The sequence below is a fragment of the Ursus arctos genome, unplaced genomic scaffold (assembly GCF_023065955.2).
Source record: "Ursus arctos isolate Adak ecotype North America unplaced genomic scaffold, UrsArc2.0 scaffold_3, whole genome shotgun sequence".
Classification (NCBI taxonomy): Eukaryota; Metazoa; Chordata; class Mammalia; order Carnivora; family Ursidae; genus Ursus; species Ursus arctos.
This window is the reverse complement of record NW_026622985.1, coordinates 74,666,738-74,690,509: the sequence shown is the minus strand read 5'-3', so window position 1 is coordinate 74,690,509 and position 23,772 is coordinate 74,666,738. Positions and strand designations below refer to the sequence as shown.

Genomic DNA, 23,772 nt, shown 5'->3' with positions numbered 1-23,772 from the left:
AGCATCTGTTTCCCTACTAGGCTATATACTTGCATAATGGAAAGTGTAGTAGTATTATCCTTTGCCCAAATATTATGTGTACCTTGCCACTAATTACCTTCATACATGGTATGAAACTCTAGTCCCCTGGAGTAATTTTGCCACAGCAGTGAACGCACAGCAGACCGAGGTCCCAAGTTAGATGGAATGACCTGAAATACGTGATTTTGTTTCTACTTCAGAGCACCCTGAATGTCATTTCTCTGTTAGACTGTACGTCCCACTGCTGGGTTTCATTAGGAGGTAGAAAAGTCACGAAGCATTTCAAAATAGGCATAAGATTTGCTTCCCTACTGAGCCTGTTATTTCACTTGTACTACCTGTGTCCCCTTCACCTGTCATTGAGAAATTTAAGGGTCCATATGCTACACACCTGTCTGTAGACAGAAGCCACTCTGACGACAAAGGCTCATCTGGATGCGTGAGGAGAAGAGTGAAGCTCCTAGTGGCTGCCATCCAGACGTTCTTGCATAAAACATACTCCTCTGAATGTCCAGGAGGAGATAGTTATGTGTTTTATCTGTAACCTATAGGTTGGTGGAAAGCATTTAAAATGTTCTTCCGTGTACAATTTGATTTCTTTTCCTTAGTAAAGTACCCTTATGCATTCTACCCCTTTTTATGAAACCTTACTATATTCATTTCTGGGTTTTTTGTTTTTTTGGTTTTTTGCCTCACCATATTCATTAAGAAGAAGTGAAAAGGAGGAGATTTAGAAGGTTGAAAAACGAAAAAAATCATCAGATTTTATGTGGTATTTTTTTCACGAATGGCAATTGATACAGAAAGGGAAAAAAAAAAACAGTGTGTCAGCAGTCCTCACGGCTAACAGTGGAAGTTCGTGATGCTCTTTGTGTTTCCTTTTTCTTCTAGCAATGGCTCAGCAACATCAGAAGACCTTTTTTGGAAACTCGATGCACTGCAGATGTTTGTCTTTGATCTGCACTGGCCAGAACAGGAATTTGCCCACCACTTAGAGCAAAGACTTAAACTAATGGCCAGTGATATGATAGAGGCCTGTGTCAAAAGGTAGACCTGTGTTTTCAAGTTGCTGCTTCGTACACCAGCACCCAGAGTAGCACTTTTCACCGAGTACCTCTTACCTCGTTGTCACAAGGACGGTTTCAATATGTACTACCACTGCAAAATTTAAGGAACCCTGGGTTCTCAGGCCTAAATTCTGGGGTGTCCTGTAACCGATAAAATTGGCCTGAAACTTTTTTTTTCACCTTCTCACATTGCCCTCGTCAGTAGCATCCATACTATGTTAATCGTTTCGGTGGTGCTATTGTCGTCTCTCTGGGAATACTGTGCTTTCAATTCCCGAGGCAGTACTTCCTGAGACATATGGAAAAGGGCTGTTAAGTACTTTATGCATTATGCACGGTGTCTGCTGTGAAATGGCGTGGCAAACCCAAATTATGATCAGAGCCATCGATGGTTCTGTTTTCTGGTATTCTCTTTCCATGTCAAATGAGTTCCAAGTATCCAGTTACATGCTGCAGAACTTAACCAGAAATAAGTTATGAGGCTTTGAATTCCTCCAATATGCATTCATTTCCTTGAATAGTTCTTACAAAATCAGCATTGTATCTCTAATTAACCAAGCGTTGTTTTTCCCATCGTGCTTGTTCGTAATACATACAGAACAATGTGGGCAGCATATTGGAATAAACACTGGTTGGAGCAATTGAATAATCCTGAATTCTTCAAAGTTAAGAAAAATCCTGTCTTTAGAATAATGTTTAATGGCTTCCTAAGGCAAGGCCATGAATTAGATTATTTAATGTTTTAAAAATATCATATTTGTCATATACGATTCTAATGTCTCAAATCTATGGGTATCCTTTGGATACTTTTGCAAAAACAGTTCCAAATTGCCTGTTAACACGCTTTCTTTCGAACACCTACCTACAACTTTGGGTATTTGAAAGAAACCTAAGTGACACAAAAGAATTATACATTCTCCATTGTACGTTAATTATGATGTTTTAGAGTTTTCCGGACTTGTACTTTTTTTTTTAATTTGGTGAACCCTCACACAGAAGATTTGTTCTGCTTTAATGCAGAGAATCAAGTGGTTTTTATACTTGGAAATTAATTCAGGCAGTTAAGTAAAACTAAGAGGTTTTTCCATATAAAAGTTTTACAGTAGATGTAACCAATGGCTTCCTTTGGGTAGAGATATTGTCTGCGTGACTGCAAAAGCTGTTTAGTATAAAATATCTCCCTGCTCTTTCACCCGAGACACCTGAAAAAGAAGAGCGCCCCACCCCCTAGCTCCCAAGCAACGCCACACTCCTTATTTGCATGTTTTAAATTAGCATCTTGTAGTGTTGATTTCACTTTTACTAAACAGGTGAGCATATTTCAGAATTTCTTACCCCGAATTCATGTTTTAATGAATAGAACAAGAGCTGCATTTGAAGTCAAGCTGCAAAAGGCAAGCAAAACCACTGACTTGCGCATTCCGGCTTCCGTGTGCACAATGTTTAATGTATTAGTCGATGCCAAAAAGCAAAGCACCAAACTTTGTGCCCTGGATGGAGGACAAGAGGTAAGTGAACTGAGTGTCACATGTGGATGGCAGCCCGGGGTGCCCTGGCAGAGGAGGACACTGGATGCTTCCAGAAGTCTTTCACCTGATTAGATTAAAAGACCAAGTTCTTCAGTAGAAGTGTTTGATCTTTTCTTTACTGTAATAATGGAAGGCCCTTTATCCTTTGTCAGTTTCTATATATATATATATAAAGACTGCCCAAAATTTTACAAGTGGCCATTGGAAGCTTTTAACAGCTTAGGTGTTGTGTATTTACATAAACCTTGCTTTTCACAAGCAAATAAGAAAGCTAGAAAGCTACCTGCTTTGTTTATACAAATCTAGAGATTCCAAAGTTTGCATTCAAAAAACAAGGCACAGAAAATAGCATATGAAATATTTTTCTTTACATGAAAGTTTCCGTGTTTTAAAAATCAAGAAGAAACGTACTAAAAAAAATTAGACTTTTTTTTAAATAAATGTCCCATTTTTTTACGTTGATTCATGTTTTGTTTGGTTCTATATTTACAAACACAGCTTATTTTACCCCATGTTGTGTTTTTGTTGAGAGTGGTGAGTGGGTGAAGATGGGTCTGTTTTTCTTAGATTATCTGTTTAAGTTGACAGTTTGTTGCCACTTTTCTCATTGTAATTACTTTTTCATCATTTCTTTACTCTTCCCTTATGTTCTTCTTCATCGTCTTTTTTTTTTCTCCATGGCATGATCCAGTTTGGTAGTCAATGGGTAAGTCTCTCTCTCTTTTTTTTTTTTTTTTTTTTGTAAAAGCACACTTTCATTTGTATTATTATTTGTGTAAATGTACCCTTTTTATTTTCATCTTTTCAAATTAATATAATTAATTCCATTTTCAGGTTTATGTTTTCCGTGTATGTGTATAGTGCTAACAGGTTATTATTACATAGCAATACCCAGAGACATATTAAAACACATATAAATAACTTATGCCCTAAATAATGTCAGGGGGAATGTTTCTTCCCTGTTAGGCTGTAGGACCTACAAACTGCTCTTAGATTTTTTTAAGGATAAAATTATTTAGGGGCGCCTGAGTGGTGCAGTCCTTGAGCGTCTGCCTTCGGCTCAGGGCGTGATCCCGGCGTTGTGGGATCGAGCCCCACATCAGGCTCCTCCACTACGAGCCTGCTTCTTCCTCTCCCACTCCCCCTGCTTGTGTTCCCTCTCTCGCTGGCTGTATCTCTGTCAAATAAATAAATAAAATCTTTTTTAAAAATTTATTTAAAACAAAATGAATTTACCTTCCTTTAAACAAAATTCTAAATAAATTCAGAAGCAGAACGATTATTAATATTTTCAAGGTGCATATTATCTATAGTACATACTTTCACTGATACTAGAAAAATTTGGAACTTTGGATGACATGTATATATCAGGGTACCTCTAAATTTGAGGACCAGTAGACCATTCCTAAGGTCACTTCATGCAGAAGAACCCAATTGTGGATTTCAATAAGGTACATGCCCACCAGTGATAGTCTTTCTTCCCACTCACGGCCTGGGAAGTAACCATTATCAGAGGCAGGAAAGAGGCAGGCCTGTGTGTCAGGAGACTTTCTTCTCCCCCACACAAGGTTGTCTTGAATTACCACCCAGAACCTCAGAGGAACATGATAGGAAAATTTTCATGCATACAAAATTGACTAGATATTATATCTCTGTGTCTTATATGTGTGTTTTGATAAGTTACAATGTTTTTGTGCTGCATAGTTATGTTAAATCTTAAAAGTCTTACAGTTGCCACCTAGGAGTCAAACTCAGGGTGACTCTACAGGGCTGACAATTCTCATCCAAGCAGAAGGGCTAAGGGAGCTCTGAAAGAGGATGAGAGGGCCCACTATTTGTGAATGTCATACTTATTTAACCCAGCTATAGACATTAGCTATTTGGCCATAATTCATGCACATGCACACCTATTTCGTTCTTTGAGCAATTCAAGGGGAAAAGATGTATTTCTAACACCTTAGCGTACAACCTTACAGATATATTAAGTAACTGATATATGTTATAGAATGTTCAATAATTATCATTCTCTGAATACCTACAACATGATTTATTACCTCTAATCATCTGAATGAGGAAGTAGCTGGCTTGGATATCAATGGCTCATCTCTCTACCTTTTCATGTTTTTCAATACCCAGATGTAAGCCTTTGATGGTGTACTCAGAAATATTGTCTTAAGTCCCTCCATAAGTCCATCCATTTCTCATCAGGTTTATAGAATCATCTTACCTCTTCCCATTGATACTGGATTTATCCACCTGCTTTTATTTTAACATACATGGCAGTACCTGACACGTAATAGGCACTTAGTAAATAGTTGTTGAATGAACAGACTGATTTGTTGTCACCACTTTAAAAATCCTCCCCTGGAAGAAACAACTCTCTCGAGTACCTCAAAAGAAAAACAGGCACACACACAGATGACAAAACATTGTTGCATTGTCAAATGGTTCTTTATAATAATAGGTAGATGGCTTTGAAAAGTAATCTGCTACTGTTCATTATATTTGCATCTGTGCCTTCTCATCAGAGACAATTAGTTCCCCATAACTTTCACACGATTAATATAGTTCAAAATGTGCAGGTGTAAAACCCATTAGCAACTATGAAATGTGGTAAACAAGAATTTCAGTGCAAAAGAAGGATTTTATACTTTGCTTTTAATCACCAATAAATACACCCACGTAATTGCACAGGCTTTCCCTCTCTGTGCTTGAGATAAGTTTTGGCGTTGTTACAAATTAGCAAATACATTACATGCAGAGGTGAGCTAGTGGACCTCATTCTGTAGTAAGCAACAAATTAAAAACTAGATTATTACACAATTTGGAACTTTGTAAAATATATGCTTACACAGATAAACCTAGTAGGGATAGTTTTCTGAATTTTAGGGAATTACCTCTCCAAAGTCTCCAGTAAATTGGTTACGTGTCATTGCTGAGATGAAACCTTCCCAACCCCCTTTCCATAAGGCAGCCCCTCCTGTGCTCTTAAGATTCTGTTCTCTCACGTGGCACATGATGATACAAACGTGCTCGACCGCAGCCCAGAATGGTGTTTAATGGAGTCATTAGTGAGCGAATGATCTGCTCATGTGACAGCTGTGTGTAATGAGTCAGCAGTCTTAGGCCAGTTCCTCCGGGACAGATGTTGAGACCACAGAACCACCAAGTGTTTAGAAATCATTGTTCTCCACCAACTGCATGGGTCCTAGGTAATCCTTTGCCCTCGGTGCCCCCCATCCGATGGCCCATCCTGTGAAGATGAAAGCACATTAATGGGGGTTCCTTGTGTAGGATTTGTTCTCAATGACAGTAAAATGCTTCCATTTCCAGAACTGACGATCCATACCTTTAAAGTTCTTCCCAAGAGAAGGACCAAAATCTTTTAAGAATGCTGGACTGTACTGGCATTTGATTAGTCTTCATTCCTGTGTGTTTACATTAACAACAGTCAGGTGAAGTGAGGATATGTACCTGAGTGTAAGGGGACCGGGATTTCAGACCTGTGTCTGATCGCTGAATTCCCTGGGCTCCATGAAGTACGAATTCCTTAAGGTTACTCTTGATCTAAAATCAGAGGTATCTGCTGGAGAAGCACATACACTTTACTTGTGAGGGCAGAGGTAGGGAGAATTGGTTGAAGAAGTGGGCTGTAATTTGCCAAAGCGCTGGTAACGTAGGAGTATCGATCCAACGTGAAATATTCTGATAGAAATTTTATAGGTTTTTATTGCAGACAAAACTTTGCAGATTTTTATCAAAAATTCGGTCTGTTGGGGCGCCTGGGTGGCACAGCGGTTAAGCGTCTGCCTTCGGCTCAGGGCGTGATCCCGGCGTTCTGGGTTCGAGCCCCACATCAGGCTCCTCCGCTATGAGCCTGCTTCTTCCTCTCCCACTCCCCCAGCTTGTGTCCCCTCTCTCGCTTGCTGTCTCTATCTCTGTCGAATAAATAAATAAAATCTTTAAAAAAAAACAAAAACAAAAAAACAAAAAAAAAATTCGGTCTGTTAATCTAAATAAAATACACCAATTTTAGGTTAGGTAATGTAAATGTCTACGCAGATAAATTCTTTTCTTCTCTGTGATCTCTTTTGGCGTGTCCGTGTTTATCTTTGGAAGCTATCTGGATCCCCTGATGAATAACTCTAGCTAACCTTCTATCATCTCTATGTGGCATATGTGAGTTACTCTCTTTGCAGAATATATATGTAAAATATGAATTCTGAGGCCACCTGCCCACTCCCACCCACAGTGCTTCCAGACCACCTCTACCAACTGTGTAGCTAGAACAGATTCCAGAAGTTCCCGGCAATTGTAACATTAGTGAAAGTCCCAGCTAATGAGATAAGTTTACAATAGCAAAATCTCATGTTATAAAAACCTAACAAACCTTCTGCTATTTGGGTTTGCCCCTTGGCTAATACGTTTAGTATACTTTTCTTCCTTTTTAATTTTTTGTGTTTCTCTCTCTCCCCCTCTCCTCCTCCTTTCCTGTTCCCCTCCCCACTCCCTTTCTCCCTCCCTCCTTCTCCTCTCACTGCTTTTGGCTAGATCAGGTGTCCAAGAAAATAGCCGTCTAAAGGTGCATATTATAGGAGAATGTGATGGCTCCTGGGGTTCATGCCTTTCCTGCCTTTTGATAAAAAGAGTTTAAGGAACCTCTTTAGTGGCTTATCTCTTGATTTTAAGATGTGTCCAAATCAATCCAGTCTAAACATTTAAAACGTAGAAGCTCTGCAGTTTTACATCCAAGAGCCTTTTGATGACATCTGATTACTCTTGAGTTAAAAAATGAACATACAGCAGGGGCACCTGGCTGGCGCAGTCAGTAGAGCGTGCGACTCTTGATCTTGGGGTTGTAAGTTCAAGCCCCACAGTGAGTGTAGAGATTACTAAAAGATAATATCTTTTAAAAAATGAAATCTATGGCAAATACAGATAAACACTGAACATATCAAGTATATACTTAAGAATATGGAACCACTCAGAGGTCTGGGCACCTTGATTCCTGTATGTTCTATAGCACTTTCCAGGGCAGAGGGAAGCGAGAAGCTTGAAGCCCATCCCTTGTTTGTATCTCTTTCCTATTCTACCCCAAAGAGGAGCCTCGGTCTGGTATTTCACTTACTCCTGCTGCACAGACACAACTTTGGAGAGAGAAGGATATGAAGAGAGAGGAGTAGGGGGGGCTCCTCACACCAGGTCAGCTGTCGAGCTTCGTCTGGAGCGGGGGACCTTTTTGTACCTGTGTCTGGTTGGGGGGGCCTTCCAGCTATCTCCCCTAGCAGCCAGATTCTCCAGGCTCTTTCTCTTCTACCTTGCTTCTCTTTATTGTCTCCCCTTTTCCTTCTTGTCAAGATGTTCTAAAAGCAAAGGAGTCAGCCCTACTCTCATAGAAATCCACCTTCAGTGTTTTCTGTTCCAGTTGTCTCTGGGGAGCAGAAGTTTGGGAATCAGTAAGGCCGTCAGTAGAACAGACACATCACATTTCCTTCACTAGGCGGAATACATGCTGGGAAAGTTCCACATTCATATGTGTGCAGTTAATTGTAGACCAGTTGTCAGCCCACGTGCGCACACGCAGAGCAGAGAACTCCCATGCACCAGGATTAGGCTTCCTGTGTTATGTATGCAGATAGATAGCCACTTGTAACTGTCAGAGCCTATGGGGGGAATCATTCCTGCGTATTCCAAAGCACACCGAAGTTGTGTGGGGAAACTTTGAGACATGTTTTCAGAAGGAAAAATCGCTTTCAAAAACTTACATCCTAGGAAACCATTCATCCGGCAGCTGTTAAGTTGGTCTAATGTTTATACTGACCCGAGTACTTTTACTCTATGCATTATGTTAGCTGTTCCAGGAAGCCTTGAACCATCAAGATAGGGTTAGTCTTTACAAGTCACATTTTCTCTGAAGTGGCTATTGGGGACAATCGGCTGTCAGATAAATGCTTCTAAAGCAAGAATTACTGTTTAAATGAATGTGCCTTCGCACACTGCGGAAGCCGAAGCTCCTGCTAATTTACGAATGCAACTCTCTCGTATTCTCTAAAGAAAGCAAAAAAAGGAGGCTTTCAGGTTTATTTTAAATACATCTTTTTTATATTTACTTAAAGGCGTCTTTTTCATGAGGAAGCAGTGATAAAACTATGGGGAGTGAGTGCTGTTTCATTATACCTTTTATGGCCTATTAATTTGTTACCATCTATTCACCTTTGTTGATGAAATTTTAATTTTGCCCTTGCTTGAGCATATTGTAAGAATTGTATAAACTGCTTCTCCCTGAGCTGACAAAACGGTCCTTTTAGAGCGAACAATTGGGAGCTCATTTTATCTCTAGAGCACATTTAAAATAACTTATGAATGAGAGTTGTCAGACATGAAATGCTGTATTAATTAAATCTTTTTCCAGTCTTTTTGCTTCTCCGGCTAAACCAACCCTTTAGAAAAATACACGGCCACCTTAATTATAGAGGAGAAGACAAAAAGTATCCTTCACATTCCTCCGCCTGAATAAGAATAAGAACCCAATTCATCTCCATAATAACCCCATTAGCTGCTTAACTCAACAGTGCACATGGGAAAATTTTCAAGCCACAATGTAAAAAGTGTTGATTGGGGGGATCGTTTTCAAGGTTTTGTTCTTCTGATGTTCAAAATGATCATTTTAAGTAAATCCGATATGTCATAACTAGGAGCTTTAAAGCATTTATGACTTATGACAAAAGTTTTGTGTCCACATCAACTAACGCATCTTTGTCTTTTACTCTCCAGCAACAGTACCATTCAAAAATAGATGATTTGATTGACAACGCTGTAAAAGAAATCATTTCACTGCTGGTTTCAAAGGTAATGTATTATTGATTCACCTTTTTAAGTCAGACTCTGAAATCATTTTGCTGAGAATGTTTAGAAAAATCTGTCTCGTGTTTCTAAGTACCTAATCGAAAAATAGTTTTACAAAGAGATGCAAGAAAAGTTCAGATTTCAAGAAGATTTCTGAACAAAATGTGAACACTCTTTGTCAACTTTTGATTTTTTTTTTTTAATTTACAATTTATTTACAATCTTGGCTTTTTTTGCAGCTGTTGGCTTTTAAAAATAACTCTGTCTTCCAGTAAGACCTTATTATTTCCCATTTTTGTTCTCTTACTATTTGTCTATCTGTTGGACTAATTCGAGTTGTCACCAGTCTTTGAGTGTAGCCTGTTTGTGGGGATGACAGTGCCGAGGCTCTGGAGCTAGTCCTGGGCAGACCGGGAAGGCTGACAGCCGGAGGTTCTCCTCTCCTGGGCCACTCCACGGTTTCCAAGCTGATGCTCCATTTATCTCTGACGAAGGCTATGGCCTGTAATTGTATAAGCAGAGATGAAGCATAAATGAGTACTCCATTGAATGATTAGATGATTTAAAATCCCACTGAGGGTAACAGACTGCCATGAGTTGACACTTGAGATCTGGGTCTTGCCGGGGAAAGAGATGGAAAATGGAACTCAACAGGGTGAGGAGTCAGAATGGACGTGGTCCAGGGGCACGTTCACGGGAGCAAATGGAGTCCTTGCTCTTGCAAGGCTTGATCAGAGAACCCCAATCAGGCTTCATAAAACAATTGGAAGAACCTACAAAAATCAAAGGAAAAAATACCCCCAATTTAGTAAGCGAAGGACATGTTGTTTAGAAAAGAAAAAGCAGAGATGTTCAAGAAGCATGAAAAATGTTAAACCTCACTCATCACTTAAGGAATGTAGAAAAACCACAATTAATATACTACTTTTTCTGGCAAAGGAACATAGATGTTTTTAAGCTAACACTTGGTTTTAGAGGAGGCGAGGTGGGACGCGCACACTTCCTGTCTGTGGGAGTGCAAATCATTACAGCCTTCCTAGAGATATTTTGGAAATATATCGAGTACATGAATACCCTTCTACCTAATAAGTATTTTTGCATTTTTTTTCCTACTCAGAGAGATGCACAAAAATATATATACATGATATGGTCACATGACTTCTAATGAAAAATTGGAAACTTTAATCTCTAACATGAAGAGAATGGTAGATTATGGGACATCTGTATTAAGAAGCCATGCTTTCAGAGACTATTAATGGTAAAGGTTTCATAATATAGTATTAAGTGAAAAAAAACTTAATATTTTAGAAATGGAAAGTACGATCTGAATTTGCATCGCAGAGAGCAGAGACGGACTAAACACCAAAATGTTGACAGAGCTTCTCTGGATGGTGGGATTATACTTGATTTTGGAGGCGGCTGGATTCTTCACGGTTTTTTGGGCTGGTTGGTTGGTTGGTTGGTTGGTTTTGGTATTTTCCAAATTCCTTAGTAGCAAGTCTGGAGATGGAAAATAGCCACAAAGAAGCTTTTAGAATAGCGCCACCCCTCCAGTTCTTGTTCTCTTCACTTCTACCCCCCCAAGAATACCTGCGCCTTCTCATACAACCCACACTCACCAACAAGTGGAAAGGGAAAGGGTGAACAGGAAAAGCATCCAGCAGGTGGGGGAGAGGTGAACCCCTGGAGAACAAGGCTCCAGAGGCAGAGCAGGGAGGTTTCTGTCCTCCCAGGAGCCCAGCACGGCAGCTCGCAGCACTGCACAGACAGTCCACTAAAGTGAAATGAAGTTCACTCTGTACCTTCATTGTCTGTGAGTCGTCCAGGGGGGGTTTACCCAGAGGCACCTCCCCATCTTCACAGTGTCTCCTCTGCAAGTTGAGAAGGGGGCCTACTGGAAGGCATTAAATTGCATGATAGCATGCAGTTGGTAAAGGGTTAAATAGGCAGCAAGGAAAAGAGAACTAGTTCAGGATTTCTGCTGGTAGGGGGAGGGTTGCAGAGGAACCTGGCAGGGCTGTCTATCATCTCTGCATTCTTTCCTGGCAAAGTAAAAAACTGATTTCTTTTATATCAAATATACGTTTTAATGAAAAAATAGTATATTTGAATCAAGTAAAGAAATGGTAGTCTAGAGATCAGTGTTATTCAGTAGAACTTCCTGTGTTATAAAAATATTTATCCAGCACTATCCAATACTAGTCACAGGTGGCTATGGACCACTTGAAATGTGGCTAGTGCAACTAAGAAACTGAAATTTTAATTTTACTTAATTTTAGTCAATTTTAACTTAAGTAGCCTAATGTAACTAGCTATTATGTATGGAGATGATCAGATCTAGATTAGTCTTTTCCTATGGATCATTCTTCCTGCATTCTAACAGTACTTTTTAATAATCTTTAATTCTTTAGTTGAAAAGTATAAAACAACCCGACTTCATAGAGTGAATCAACCATCTTAAGCTCCCATAGGAGATGACAATAAATGGTGTTTTTTCTTTAATTTTATTAAGCAAAGAAAATAAGGTTCTATAATCCAATTCTTAAATGTTAGCAAGCCAAAAATTACTTGAGGTCTTGTTAAAATGTAGATTCCATGCTCCACTGTCCAACAATTCTGAATCAGAAGTTTGAGAAGAGGAGCAGGAAGGTACATATTTAACAGGTCACCATGGTAATTTTGATGTAAGGGTCCATTGAGCCAGACTTTGAGAAGCACTGCTCTGATGAATCTCTATCCAGGCTATTATGTGAAAAATCTTTAAACTTCAGTATAGCATTTTAAAACAAAACAACCCTCTAAGGTAGTGTGTTCCCTTTTTTTTGGTCATTGTTGAAGAAATGATACCTTAGAAGGGGATATTTATGAAGGACCAACTGTGAAACTCCGATGGCATGGGCAGTCTTACCCTAATTCGCAGATACAAACACAATCCTCACAGTAGTCTACTAAATTGACTACACACCTAATTAAGTAAGAGAGTCAGGAACCAAACTTCTGAGCTTCAGATTCATAATCCAGTGGACATGCTGCTTCTAGAAATCTAGGAAATCAGTGAAACACAAAATACTCTAAAAATTAAAATAGGTAACTTCTACGTTTACTGCCTTTACCCTGTCAGATTTCAAGAGTCATGTCCTAGACATTTTTGTTTTATCCTACCATATTAATTAACTCAGTATGAAGTAGCATAGTGAATTACTTGTGTTGTATTCCGAATGTTTCTTCCCATGTTTTAATTATTCTGTGCATCTTGATAAGTGTATTTGCTATGTTTGGTTAAGTGAGAAAGAATACTTCCTTCTTTTTACCTCCTCTCTTCAATCCCAGCTCCATATCCTCTTCTTATTCCACACTTCTTCACAAATGACTGGAGAATGAGCCAGGGCTCTCGATGACATGTAGCACTCAGCAGTATGTCCCCCAACTGCATGCACATGTCCATGCTGAGAAAAGAGCTTGGCTTTCCATCTCTGTGTCCTTCCTCCACCCAGGACCTAAATGCTAGTATTCCTTCGGTTTCCATCTTTAGTCTTCTTTTGAACTCATTCCACAAATTTCTGTGACTTTCGTACTTCTGATTTTATGTACTAATGATTCCCAACTCTGTGCCTGGGAGGCAGAGAGAAATCATGGTGAAAAGCCCACCTTCAGACTTGAGGAACCTAATGTCTTCATCTAAGAACATTGGGAAGCCATGGAAGGGTTGGGGAGGCAGCGAGTAATGGTGAGGAATTAATCATATCTGCATTAGAAGAGGATTCATCTGATTGCCTGTAGCAAATAGATTACAGAGAGGGTACTGCGGAGACTGTTATGTTGGTCTCTAGTGGACCAACCCAAAGACATTTAAAGAGTGCTCTAGACTGAATGTTTGTGTCCCCCCACCCAAATTCATATGTTGAAACCTAATAATCCTTAAGGTGATGGTATTAGGTTGTGGGGCCTCTGGAAGGTAATTAGGTCATGAGGATGGAGTCCTCATAAATAGGACTAGTGCCCTTATTTAAAAACAAACAAACAAACAAAACCACGGCACTCCCTAGCTCCTTCTGCCGTGTAAAAATGCAGCCAAAACCATCATCTTTGAATGGGGAAGTGGGTTCTTACCAGACACCAGATATACCATCATCTTGATCGTGGACTTTCTGCCTCCAGAACTGTGAGAAAAAAACGTGCGTGTTTATGTCACCCAGGCTAGGCTAGTCTGTTACAGCAGCCCCGGGGTTAGTAATGGGGAGAGAAGGGAATTCCTCGGTTGCTCCTAGGTTTGTGGCTTGAAGCATGGCATGCATGTCAAAGTCATTGACTGACGCAGGGTGCCTGGAAGAGGGACAGATTTTGAGGGAAAGACCATGATGTCACTATTGGACATGTGGAGACTGAGCTGCCTCTGAGATATCTGAAAGAGGGGAGGCCAAGGAGACAATCAGAGAGTTGAGTCTGGAATTCAGAGGAAGCATATGGAACCAAAATATCAATGGGATTATAAGATTTCAACCATTAGAGATGATTCTGTGTCAGTGGCTGCTGTTCTGAGGCCGATGTTCCAGAACAGGAAACAGTATGGAGAAATGAAAATCAGCCGTAAAGGGGTAAAAAATAAAGGTGCTTCTAGCCAGAAAGGGACTCAGAAATTTTTACTCGAGGGAAAAAATGGTAGCGAAAACATTCAATCTTGCCAAGGAAAGGATACCAAAAATGCTATATTTCTCACCACCTTGTAATAATTAAGTTGACCAATAATTAAGTGTGGGAGAGTCAGAAGAGCTGAACTCTGCTCCTGTTTCTTCATGTTACCACCTGCACAACTTGGTTTCCTCATCAAAAAAACATGAGTATTAGATAACAAAAAATATCTATAGCCTTTGGTCAGTCTAAAACAAAAATCCTTACATACATTTCTTTGTAGAAGCCTCTGGGGACCCACATCATTTCTCCCCAGATTCCAGAGTCCCATGGCATGCACAGTGCCAGAGTTGGAACCCTGAGATCCTCTAGCAAGGACTTCACAAGTATTTTTATAATGTTTAAAAGACATATGTAACGTTCTCGAATACATCTTGGGTACCACCCTAAGGTAGAACATTGATCAGAGCAAAGCTGCTCGAGCAAAGAGGGGAAGGAGGCCTGGAGCTCTGCCTGTGGGGCCTCATCTCCCAAGGCAGGCTCCCAAGGTAAGCCAGAGTCGACCTCCAAGTCCAGTCCCCTGGTTCACAGATGAGGGAACAGAGGCCCCAGGTCACATGGTAGGTAGTTGTGGAGCCAGGATCCGGCCCTTGTGGTCCCTAGGCCTGTCATCTTTCCATCACACTATACAGACTTCAGCAAGAGCAGAGAGGAAAAGAGTGGGCGCTTCACCACCCAGCCTTCTGGTGTCCTCTTTATATCTGGCTTGTACCCACCAGCCCGTGTGTTCCCTCCTTTGGCAATCGTTCCACACAGGCATACACGCCGTGGGACCAGCATGGGCAGGTAGAGGAGAATGGAATTCATTGTATGTAACACGAGGATCCTGAAGAAAAGCTGAGAGAGCTGTGGGAAAGGACTGATCAGGGGAAATGGTTAACAGAGCAAAGAATGAGAAAGTGACCACTCCCGGGAGGCACTCTGGTTAACGGGGCTCAGTAAATTCTGGGTATGAAGTAAAAGAGCATAGGGCCCTATTCAACCTACTAAATCCTTGATTATTGCAAAAAGGGATTTAGGAAAGAAGACACGCTACCTCACTGAGTTCATAGGCATAGAGGTAGGTGTAAATATATACAGACACAGATATATTCTTTCTGATAACCTAGAATGTTTCCCCCTAAATTTCTCTTAAGAGTAAGATGGGCAGAGGGTACATCAAACCTGACTACCTAGATTCTATAATTAAAATATCTCATCGACTCATGCTAAGATTAATTTGATTAAATTTACTCATTTGGATCAAGGCTCTATATTCAGAAGACACCTGTTGAAATCCAACTATATGCTTAAAAGGATTAGTAAGAGCCCTTAGGAGAGAGGCAATACAAAATACGATAGGTCATTCTATTTGTGGGACAAGGAAAAAAGGAACAAGGAGAGGAGTGTGGAGAATTTACCAATGTCCGTGCTAGATGTGCCCTTTTGGAAGTTGTCTTAGATTCTTTGTGGAACGAGGTATGTTACAAATAAATATTTGCTGTCAGATACTATCCATCCTTGGGCAGGGGCCATGCTAATCTCCATATCACGCCGGCTGTAGTATCTGTGCTGCCGAAGTGAGCACTCAGATATTATGCGTCCTTAACACAGATACAGAAAATCTGGAAAGACCTTTGGGAGTCAGATGGAACAGAGGTTCAAAGAAGTGGTTTCACAGCTGGAGAAAAGCGGATGAGGAAGGTACAATTGCATTGTATCATAACATTAACATTCTGATTCGGGAAGGAAACCTGGTTTTTTCCAGTCCGTGGTATTGTGGTTCCATGTGGATTTTTAACAATACTAGCTAGTCCTGATCTTACCGAATAAATATAAAACATCTGCTAATAGATATCTCCAGCACCACTAACCCTCTCCCCCCCCCCGCAAAAAAAAAAAAAAGAGAGAGAGGGAAGGGAAAGAACTTAGTTTTTCATGATCAGTCTTATTTGGATGAATCTCTTTCTGGAGGATGTTATAACTTGCAGTGTAAAAGATGCAAATATCCCTTATTTACTTCGTGAATGACAGCTGAAAAAGCAGGAACTGTGTTTTGAACCCACCAATCTATCGCTGGAATCCCCCCAATAACGTTTTAGAATTTGTGGTCTACTTTCCATACATGTGGGAAAATGAATCTTATACCCTGTTAAAATTCAACAGGAAATTGAACCCGCCATGCCTTGTGGCATACTTCGTGTTTCATTCTACTAGTCATTTCAAAGTGCTTTTCATCTTTAATTTCCTTGAGAGCGTGCATTTGAGGTAAAGTTGGTAATTACCCAGACAGACTTAAGGTGTTAAATATTATTCAAACAAACCCAGTAAATGGCATCTACAATAAAGAGCAGGGAAACAAAGAGATTACAGTGTTTCATTCCAACCCGACACCCTCAGGAGAACAGAGAGCACAAGGCAAACCCCTAAGTATTTATATACTCCCTGAGCTGTACTGAGAAAGTTCACAGGAAGCAGTTAAAGACACAGCAACTAAACCCAGCGTTTAACTGGATTTCTTTGGAATCTTGCTGTTTTGTGCAATTAACAGCCAGATGGAAAATATATCATTATTAGTCAGTCTTGATTTTAATAGAGTTTGGGTTTTGAGGCCACTCTTCTGCATGTGCCTCGTGGGAATCTCACAGACAGCCTTCCTGCAGGAACTGGATGGCTCAGCTGGTTGGTCCCAGGGGGGCAGACGCTGTTCACTGCCATGTAAGCACATGGGGTCCCTGCTGGCTTATGCCTCCCCAGGGGCCATTTGGGGTGGGGAGGAACTCAAGGAGAGGCTCTCCGCTCTTGTTAAAATGGAGGCAAAGAATGTTGTGACACGGACGCCCCAGTCCTCATGTAGGATTTACACACATACGACCCAGTGCTGCTTGGTACTCTCAAGAGAAGGTGAGCCGGACAGGCTGCCAGCTGCTACAGTGGGGAACATTTTGCCTGAAAATCATCACCAACAGTTGCTTCCCCAAGTGTCATTTTATCCCCTCCACTTCTGCCATCCTGAAGGTAGCTCAGCCTCTGTGCCACCTGGCAGCTTAACGACATCCTCCAGTTAGAAGTCATGCTTTCCCTCCTCAGGTTTCAGTTACAGTTTGCCCACCTTTACTGGCCCTTAACTGTCATGACCAGTAGTATACATGTCTAGTATACACGTCTGTCTCTCCCAGTAGTTTGTGTGTTCCGGGAAGGAAAGGTCTAAGATATAAAGTGTCTATATTTCCTACACTAGGGGCTCAATAATAACAAAATGACATTTACTGAGTACTGATATGTTGGGCACATTACTTATTTAATGCTTACAACTGCGTAACCCTAACAGTAAAGAACATGAGCTTGGGAGCCAGACCACCTATGTTCAGAGCCTCCTTCCTGTGCTGTCAGCCAAACAACCTTGAAACAAATGGGATTTTAACACAGGTCTTCTGATTTACATCCTCACGCTCTGTTCTACCTCAGTCGGGATCTTTTAATCGAATTAGACCCACTCGCCAATAACCAAACTCATTATTACTCTTTATCACCGAACAATCCTAAGGCAACCCCCATTAACTTGTGACTTAACGTACAGAGGTTCTTAGACCTGTATAATGGATAGTGATTTAGCTAATCATATCAATAATATTAATTCTTTACATTTCTTTAGTATCGCTGTTCTCACAGTCCTTTCACATAAATTATCTCAGCTGGTCTTCACTGATCCTTGCGAGAGGGACATGATGGCTGTCATTTTCCCCCTTCGACTGATGAGGATGCCACAGCTAGAGAAGCTGAAGGCCGCTGCCCTGTAGCCAGAGATTGTCAGGGCTGCAATTGAGCTAAGATCTTCTAAGTCCGTCCACAGGCGTCTTGCCTCTACCTCGCCTTGTCCCTCAGCACCGTTTACCCGTGTACACATATACTCACTCGAGGGCACCGAGAACCGGGTGCTGTGCTAGAGCCTTCACTGGCTCAGGTAGTCTGGTAACCATAGCAATTGTCGCTTTCCTCGTGGCAAATGAGATCACCCAGCACACACTGGCTCTCAAGATTTGAGTTAGAAGAGATGAGGCATTTTCCACAGAGGGCCATTAAGTTTGGAATTCCCTTCCCCTGGTCTGACATAGCCCTGGAGTATTGGTCTTCTGGGTCTTTGCAAACCACATCAAGTTGAGTTAGCCAGCTATGATTGGTAAGAAATCCTAATGGGCAGGAAGAAAGTGCTAAATTGACTTTTAGTTGCGAGCAATTTGTAATTTTGTGTTTTTTGCTGTTTGTATCCCTTAGGATAACTAACGAGCCATACATAATTTTCATTCTTTGAAAATACAATTCTAGTCAGCAGTTTGCCTGATTTTGTTTCCGTGTTCTTACATCATGTCGCACATGATGTGATGGAGAAACCTATAGGGAAGTTTTTGTTTCTTTTGCATAAACTATTTTGCAGTAATTGACCAGCCATAGAGAAAAGATTATCTCCTGTGCACTCTCAGTGAGTTCTCTGGTCACCAGAGACCAATAAGCTGTGTCCCTAGAATTATTATCACTTTGTTGAAGAAGCAGCTATGTGAACAAAAACCAGCCTTCGTTAATTTCCCTTTTCGTATTTAAAAAACCTTGTCAGTATTTTCCCTTTGGGAGTATATAATTTGTCAATAGTGCATATTATTTTAGTTCTAAAGAGGAAAGATGCACGGCAGTAAATTCCTACTAATTTCTTTTTCTTATCTTAGTGCCAAGTCTTAATGTTTCCACTCAATGAAATATAATTCCCTACATTTTTAATCATATTATGGCATACATGTCTTCACTTTAGCTTCCGAGAAATATAAAATTGTAGAAATGTAAAACACTTGTGAGACGAATTTTAATTCCATACCACCCACAGTGCACGCGCGTACGTATGTGTACACACACACACACACACACACACACACACACTATTTAAGTGACAGAAGAACTGACTGGTGCAGTGGTTGGCCTGAGCCCACATAGTAGTCAGTGTGGAATCAGGAGCTTATATTAAGCTCAATTTAGTGCTCTCTCCCTGCAGAGTATTTATCTGGTTTAGCTCTCCAACTGCTTCGTAAGCTTCTGAAAGCAGATTTGATCCTTTATGTCCTTATTAGAACTACTTGGTAAATGCCTGTTAACTAATGTCGGACTTCGTTGCAGGGTCACAGGAGCCTCGAATGCTACACATTCCTTCCATTACCTGGTCATTTTGATTCAACCTTTTCTGTAGATAGAAAAGGTTGGGGAATGGTCAAGTGATCTATGAAAGGAAGGAATCTGATTACACTTGACCATCATGACTTCTAAACATCTCTGCTGAAGTTGAAAATTGTTTTAAGGAATAGTCTCAGGAATTTCAAGTTACTTATCAACGGTTTAAATTATCTCACATGTTCAGTGACCAGGCTGCTGTTACATGTTTACATGTTACTCTTTTATCTTTAAAAAAAACTTTGTGTATCATTTCCAGCAATAGGAAAGGGACCTTAGAGCTCATCTTCAAAGTGAAAGAGTAAACATTACAAGTCAGCCCTTTGACTGTCAGTTTATTCATTGTGGATTTTTGTGCTGCAGGAGAAGCTGGTCCCGAAATTGTTCGCCCTGTTACTAATTTGTAATATTCTAAGTACTCACTATAAACAATTACAGTTTGTTTCAGTGTTGGAAGGGGTGTTATCTAAGCTATCAAGATATGATGAAGGCACTTTCTTTTCATCCATTCTGTCATTCACTGTAAGTATTTGAATGAGTTCTCGTCTGCTGTCTTTTGACTGTTGTCATAGTACTTATCTAACAGTTAAGAAAATAATTCTCATAATTGTCTCTTTTCCACTTAAGGTGAAAGCAGCTGCAAAATATGTTGATGTTCCAGTAAGTATTTTTTATTTGCTTTTAAAAACTGTGTGTGTGTGTGTGTGTGTGTGTGTGTGTGTGTGTGTGTATAATTCTTTTTTAAATAATTATGGTTTACCACAGGTTTATTTCAGATCTTTAAAGTGAGTGCCATTCCCTCAGGGAGCAGTTTATTTTCCTTAAGCAAGTGCTAACCCTCAGAAGAAGGCTTGACATGATTATTTCAGTGTACTTTTTCCATTTTAACTTGGGAACTCTTACGGAGGTCAAGTCATTATGAGAACATGTCAGCTTAGTTGCAGAGGGTAATTCTAATACTCTAGGACTGGGTAGTGAATGCCTCATACCATTTATAGAAAAATACTGTCTCTTCCCTTTATATGGAAGCTGTAACAGGTTTCTTACAGGAATTAAAGTGACAATAAATAAACCAGTTAAAGGATGAGTTTTTTAAATACAAAAGTGTTGTAAATCAATATTCAGTTATTTTAGCATTTGATGTTTCATACAATTCTTGGGAAATAATTTGTAACCTGTAAATCTGTTCAAAGATTAAGATACCACAAGCTGCAATTAGAAAATTCACCTGATAAATCAACAAGTTAGCACAGCATTTTTAAATTGATAATCCTAACAAATTACTTTTCGCAAATTATTTTTCATCCTATTATCACATATGTGATCAAGGCCTAATATGTTCTGTTTAATCGTATATCTTGGCATATGTATCACATTTCAAAGAATTTGAGCACAATGAAAATAAAACTTACAAATTAAAACTAAATGGAACATAAGTCATCTCAGCTTTACTTAAGACTGTGCTTGGGTAGCGTCACATCCCGATTGTCATTTTGAACGTCAGTGGTTTCAGGACAGGCAAGCTGTGTATAGCACTTGTAGATGGCTCTTATTTTTAAAATGCAGAACCACATATTATACTATGGACTAAATAGTCCCCAGATTTATCGCTGCCATAATTATTATAAGTGGATATCTTTATCTTCTTTTTCATCATGATAGATGTACTCTTTAATCCCCATCCCCTACTCCCCCCCATCCCCCACCCACCTCGCCTCTGGTAACCATCCACTTGCTCCCTGTAGTTAAGAGTATAAATGGATATTTTAAATGAAAAGGCCATGGACTTTCCTGCCTTTGCATAGGGTTTCTTTGGAACAAGGCTTTTTTATTTCACAGATGATTCCAGAGAAGTCTTGGTATACTCCTTGTATTGTACCTCGAATCAGAAAACCAGCACTGGGCAGGCAATAAGCAGAAATAATCACAGGTGTAGCGTCTTGCAAAATGACAGCACAAAAGAGAGAAAGGGAAAATTAAGGAGAGTTTGTACTTCCTATCTTAAAAAGAAAGAGACACATCATCATAGGAACGCATGAAATTCATCGGAATTCCTAACATTTTATAATATAGCTTTGTTTTTATTTTGAAATACAAATAGAATGGGACACCATAAATATTTGTTCTTAGGGCTTTTGAAGTTCTTTTTCTAAGATTTTTTAATCTCTTTTTTAGAAAGAAAGAGCTCACATGGGAGGGGCAGAAGGAGAGGGGGAGAGAATCTCAAGCAGACTCCACACTGTGTGGAGGAGCCGGACTGAGCGCTCAGTCTCCTGACCACTGAGATCATTACCTGAGCTGAGACCATGAGTGGAATGTTTAACCAGCTGTTCTACCCAGGCGCCCCAGGGCATTTGAAGTTCTTAATTTGACCCCGTACGAGATCTGTTAGACCTTATCAAGCTTCAGACTTGAAAGATAGAGAAAGTGGTCATTCATTCTCCTTCCCAGTGCAGAAACTGCCCCTCCTGATATCCCTCACAAAGATTCGTTCAGGTTCTTTTAATTTTTTCAGTAATTGCAGGCTTACCAAAAGGCGGCAGCCTCCTCTTACCTATAATGAGTTGAAATTCTGTACCTCTGTGAATTCTACCTTGGTTCTAATCCCTCTTCTGCATGACGGCCCTTCAAATATTTGATGATAATTAATCATGCCTCCTCTTCCCAAAGGATGTGGTGGCTATTCAAAGGGATATATTGTCTGAGGAATTCGTACTTTCTATATTAGACATTTTCAATTTCTTCACTGAACTCACTAAGTATTTATTTAACACTAAGAGCTAGGTCCCAGGCTTACATGATGAAAATATACATTGACTGCCCACAAGCCATTCAGTGTCAAGGATGAGAGAGAGAGAGAAACAGACACACATTAGAACAGCTACAACCACTGTACCCCAGCTCTTTATCATGCCAGTCACTCATCACTCTCTAGGTGGATTCAGCTTACCATTATTAAATTTTTAAATTTAATTTATTTAATTATTAAGTCAAGTTGCCCCCCTGCCCCAGCAGAGCACACTAAACCATAGACATGGTCTGGCCATGGCAGATTACTCAGGGAGGAGTTTCTCCCTTAGGTCTGGACATTACACCTCTATTACTGACGCCTGTGAATCTCAACTTCAACGGCTATAAGTCGCTGTTGACTGTTACTGGTTTTCATGCTAAAACCCCAGCAGATACGCCTCTCTGAAGCAGTCTTTTAAGGAGAACCTCATGAGGAAAAAGAACACTGGTTCATCTTTCACAAAAACTAACTCCAAGCTGATCAAAAACCTACCAGTAAAATGCAGACTTCTAGAAGAAAACATAAGAGAAAATATATGTGGTCTTAGGTTTGGTGATGAGGTTTTAGGGACAACACCAAAAACATCCATGAGAGAAAATTGGACTTAATAATTAACTACTCTGCACTGTCAAGAGAATGAAAAGACAAGCCAGAGACACGTATTTGGCAAAGAACTTGTATCAAAAATGAACAGAGAACTCTTAATACTCAACAATAAGGGGCGCCTGGGTGGCACAGCGGTTGGGTGTCTGCCTTCGGCTCAAGGCGTGATCCTGGAGTCCTGGGATTGAGCCCCACATCAGCTCCTCCGCTGTGAGCCTGCTTCTTCCTCTCCCACTCCCCTTGCTTGTGTTCCCTCTCTCGCTGGCTGTCTCTATCTCTGTCGAAAAAATAAATAAAATCTTTAAAAAAAAAAATAACAAGAAAACAACCCAAATTGAAAAATGGCAAAATATCAGAATTGACACTGTAACAAAGACATACAGCTCTCCAATAAACATGTGAAAAGATGCTCAACGTCATTTGTTGTTAGGGAGATGCAAGTTAAAACAATGAGGTACCCCTACACACCCATTAGTGTGGCTGAAATTTTTAAAAAATGACAATAGCAAGATGGTGACAAGGATAGGGACCAACAAGGACTCGCACTCATTGCTGGTGTAACTGTAATACGGTACAGCTGCTTTGGAAGGCTGCCCGTTTGTTACAAAGCTAAACAGTCTCACCATGCAACCCACCAGTTGCAATTCTAGGTACTTATCCAGCTGACCGGAAAATGTACATCCCCACCAAAACCTGCACACAAATACTCCTACCAAACGGATTCATAATCACCAAAAGTTGGAAGCAACTAAAATACCCTTCGATAGATGAATGAGACAACTGGAATACTATCCAGAAAAAAAAGAGGAAAAAGAAATTAGCTAACAGGCCCCCCGAAGATATAGATGAATCCGAAAGGCCTATTGCCAAGGGAAAGAAGCCAGTCTGAGAACAGGCTACACCTATCACCTACCAGTACAGGCAAAACTATAAAGATTATAAAACAGAGTAGTGGTCGCCGTAAGTTCAAGGTCAGTGAAGCATCTAGGTGAAGCCCAGGAAACTTCTAGGAGCAGTGAAGCTATTCTGTGTG

General features: G+C 40.2%; 1 protein-coding gene across 10 annotated transcripts in view; it reads left to right on the top strand.

Moving 5' to 3' along the window:
* CADPS2 (calcium dependent secretion activator 2) overlaps window positions 1-23,772 on the top strand; it is a 513,662-nt gene that overhangs the window by 456,820 nt on the left and 33,070 nt on the right. For 5 of the 10 annotated variants that reach the window (XM_044387934.3, XM_026510253.4, XM_026510239.4 and 2 more), the window contains 6 exons: window positions 913-1,068; window positions 2,449-2,596; window positions 3,309-3,323; window positions 9,392-9,466; window positions 19,784-19,867; window positions 19,973-20,005. In XM_044387934.3, coding sequence (XP_044243869.1) covers window positions 913-1,068; window positions 2,449-2,596; window positions 3,309-3,323; window positions 9,392-9,466; window positions 19,784-19,867; window positions 19,973-20,005 — 511 coding nt within the window. The remainder of the gene's footprint in view (window positions 1-912; window positions 1,069-2,448; window positions 2,597-3,308; window positions 3,324-9,391; window positions 9,467-19,783; window positions 19,868-19,972; window positions 20,006-23,772) is intronic. The other 5 variants (XM_044387950.3, XM_044387928.3, XM_026510248.4 and 2 more) reach the window with 2 other exon arrangements.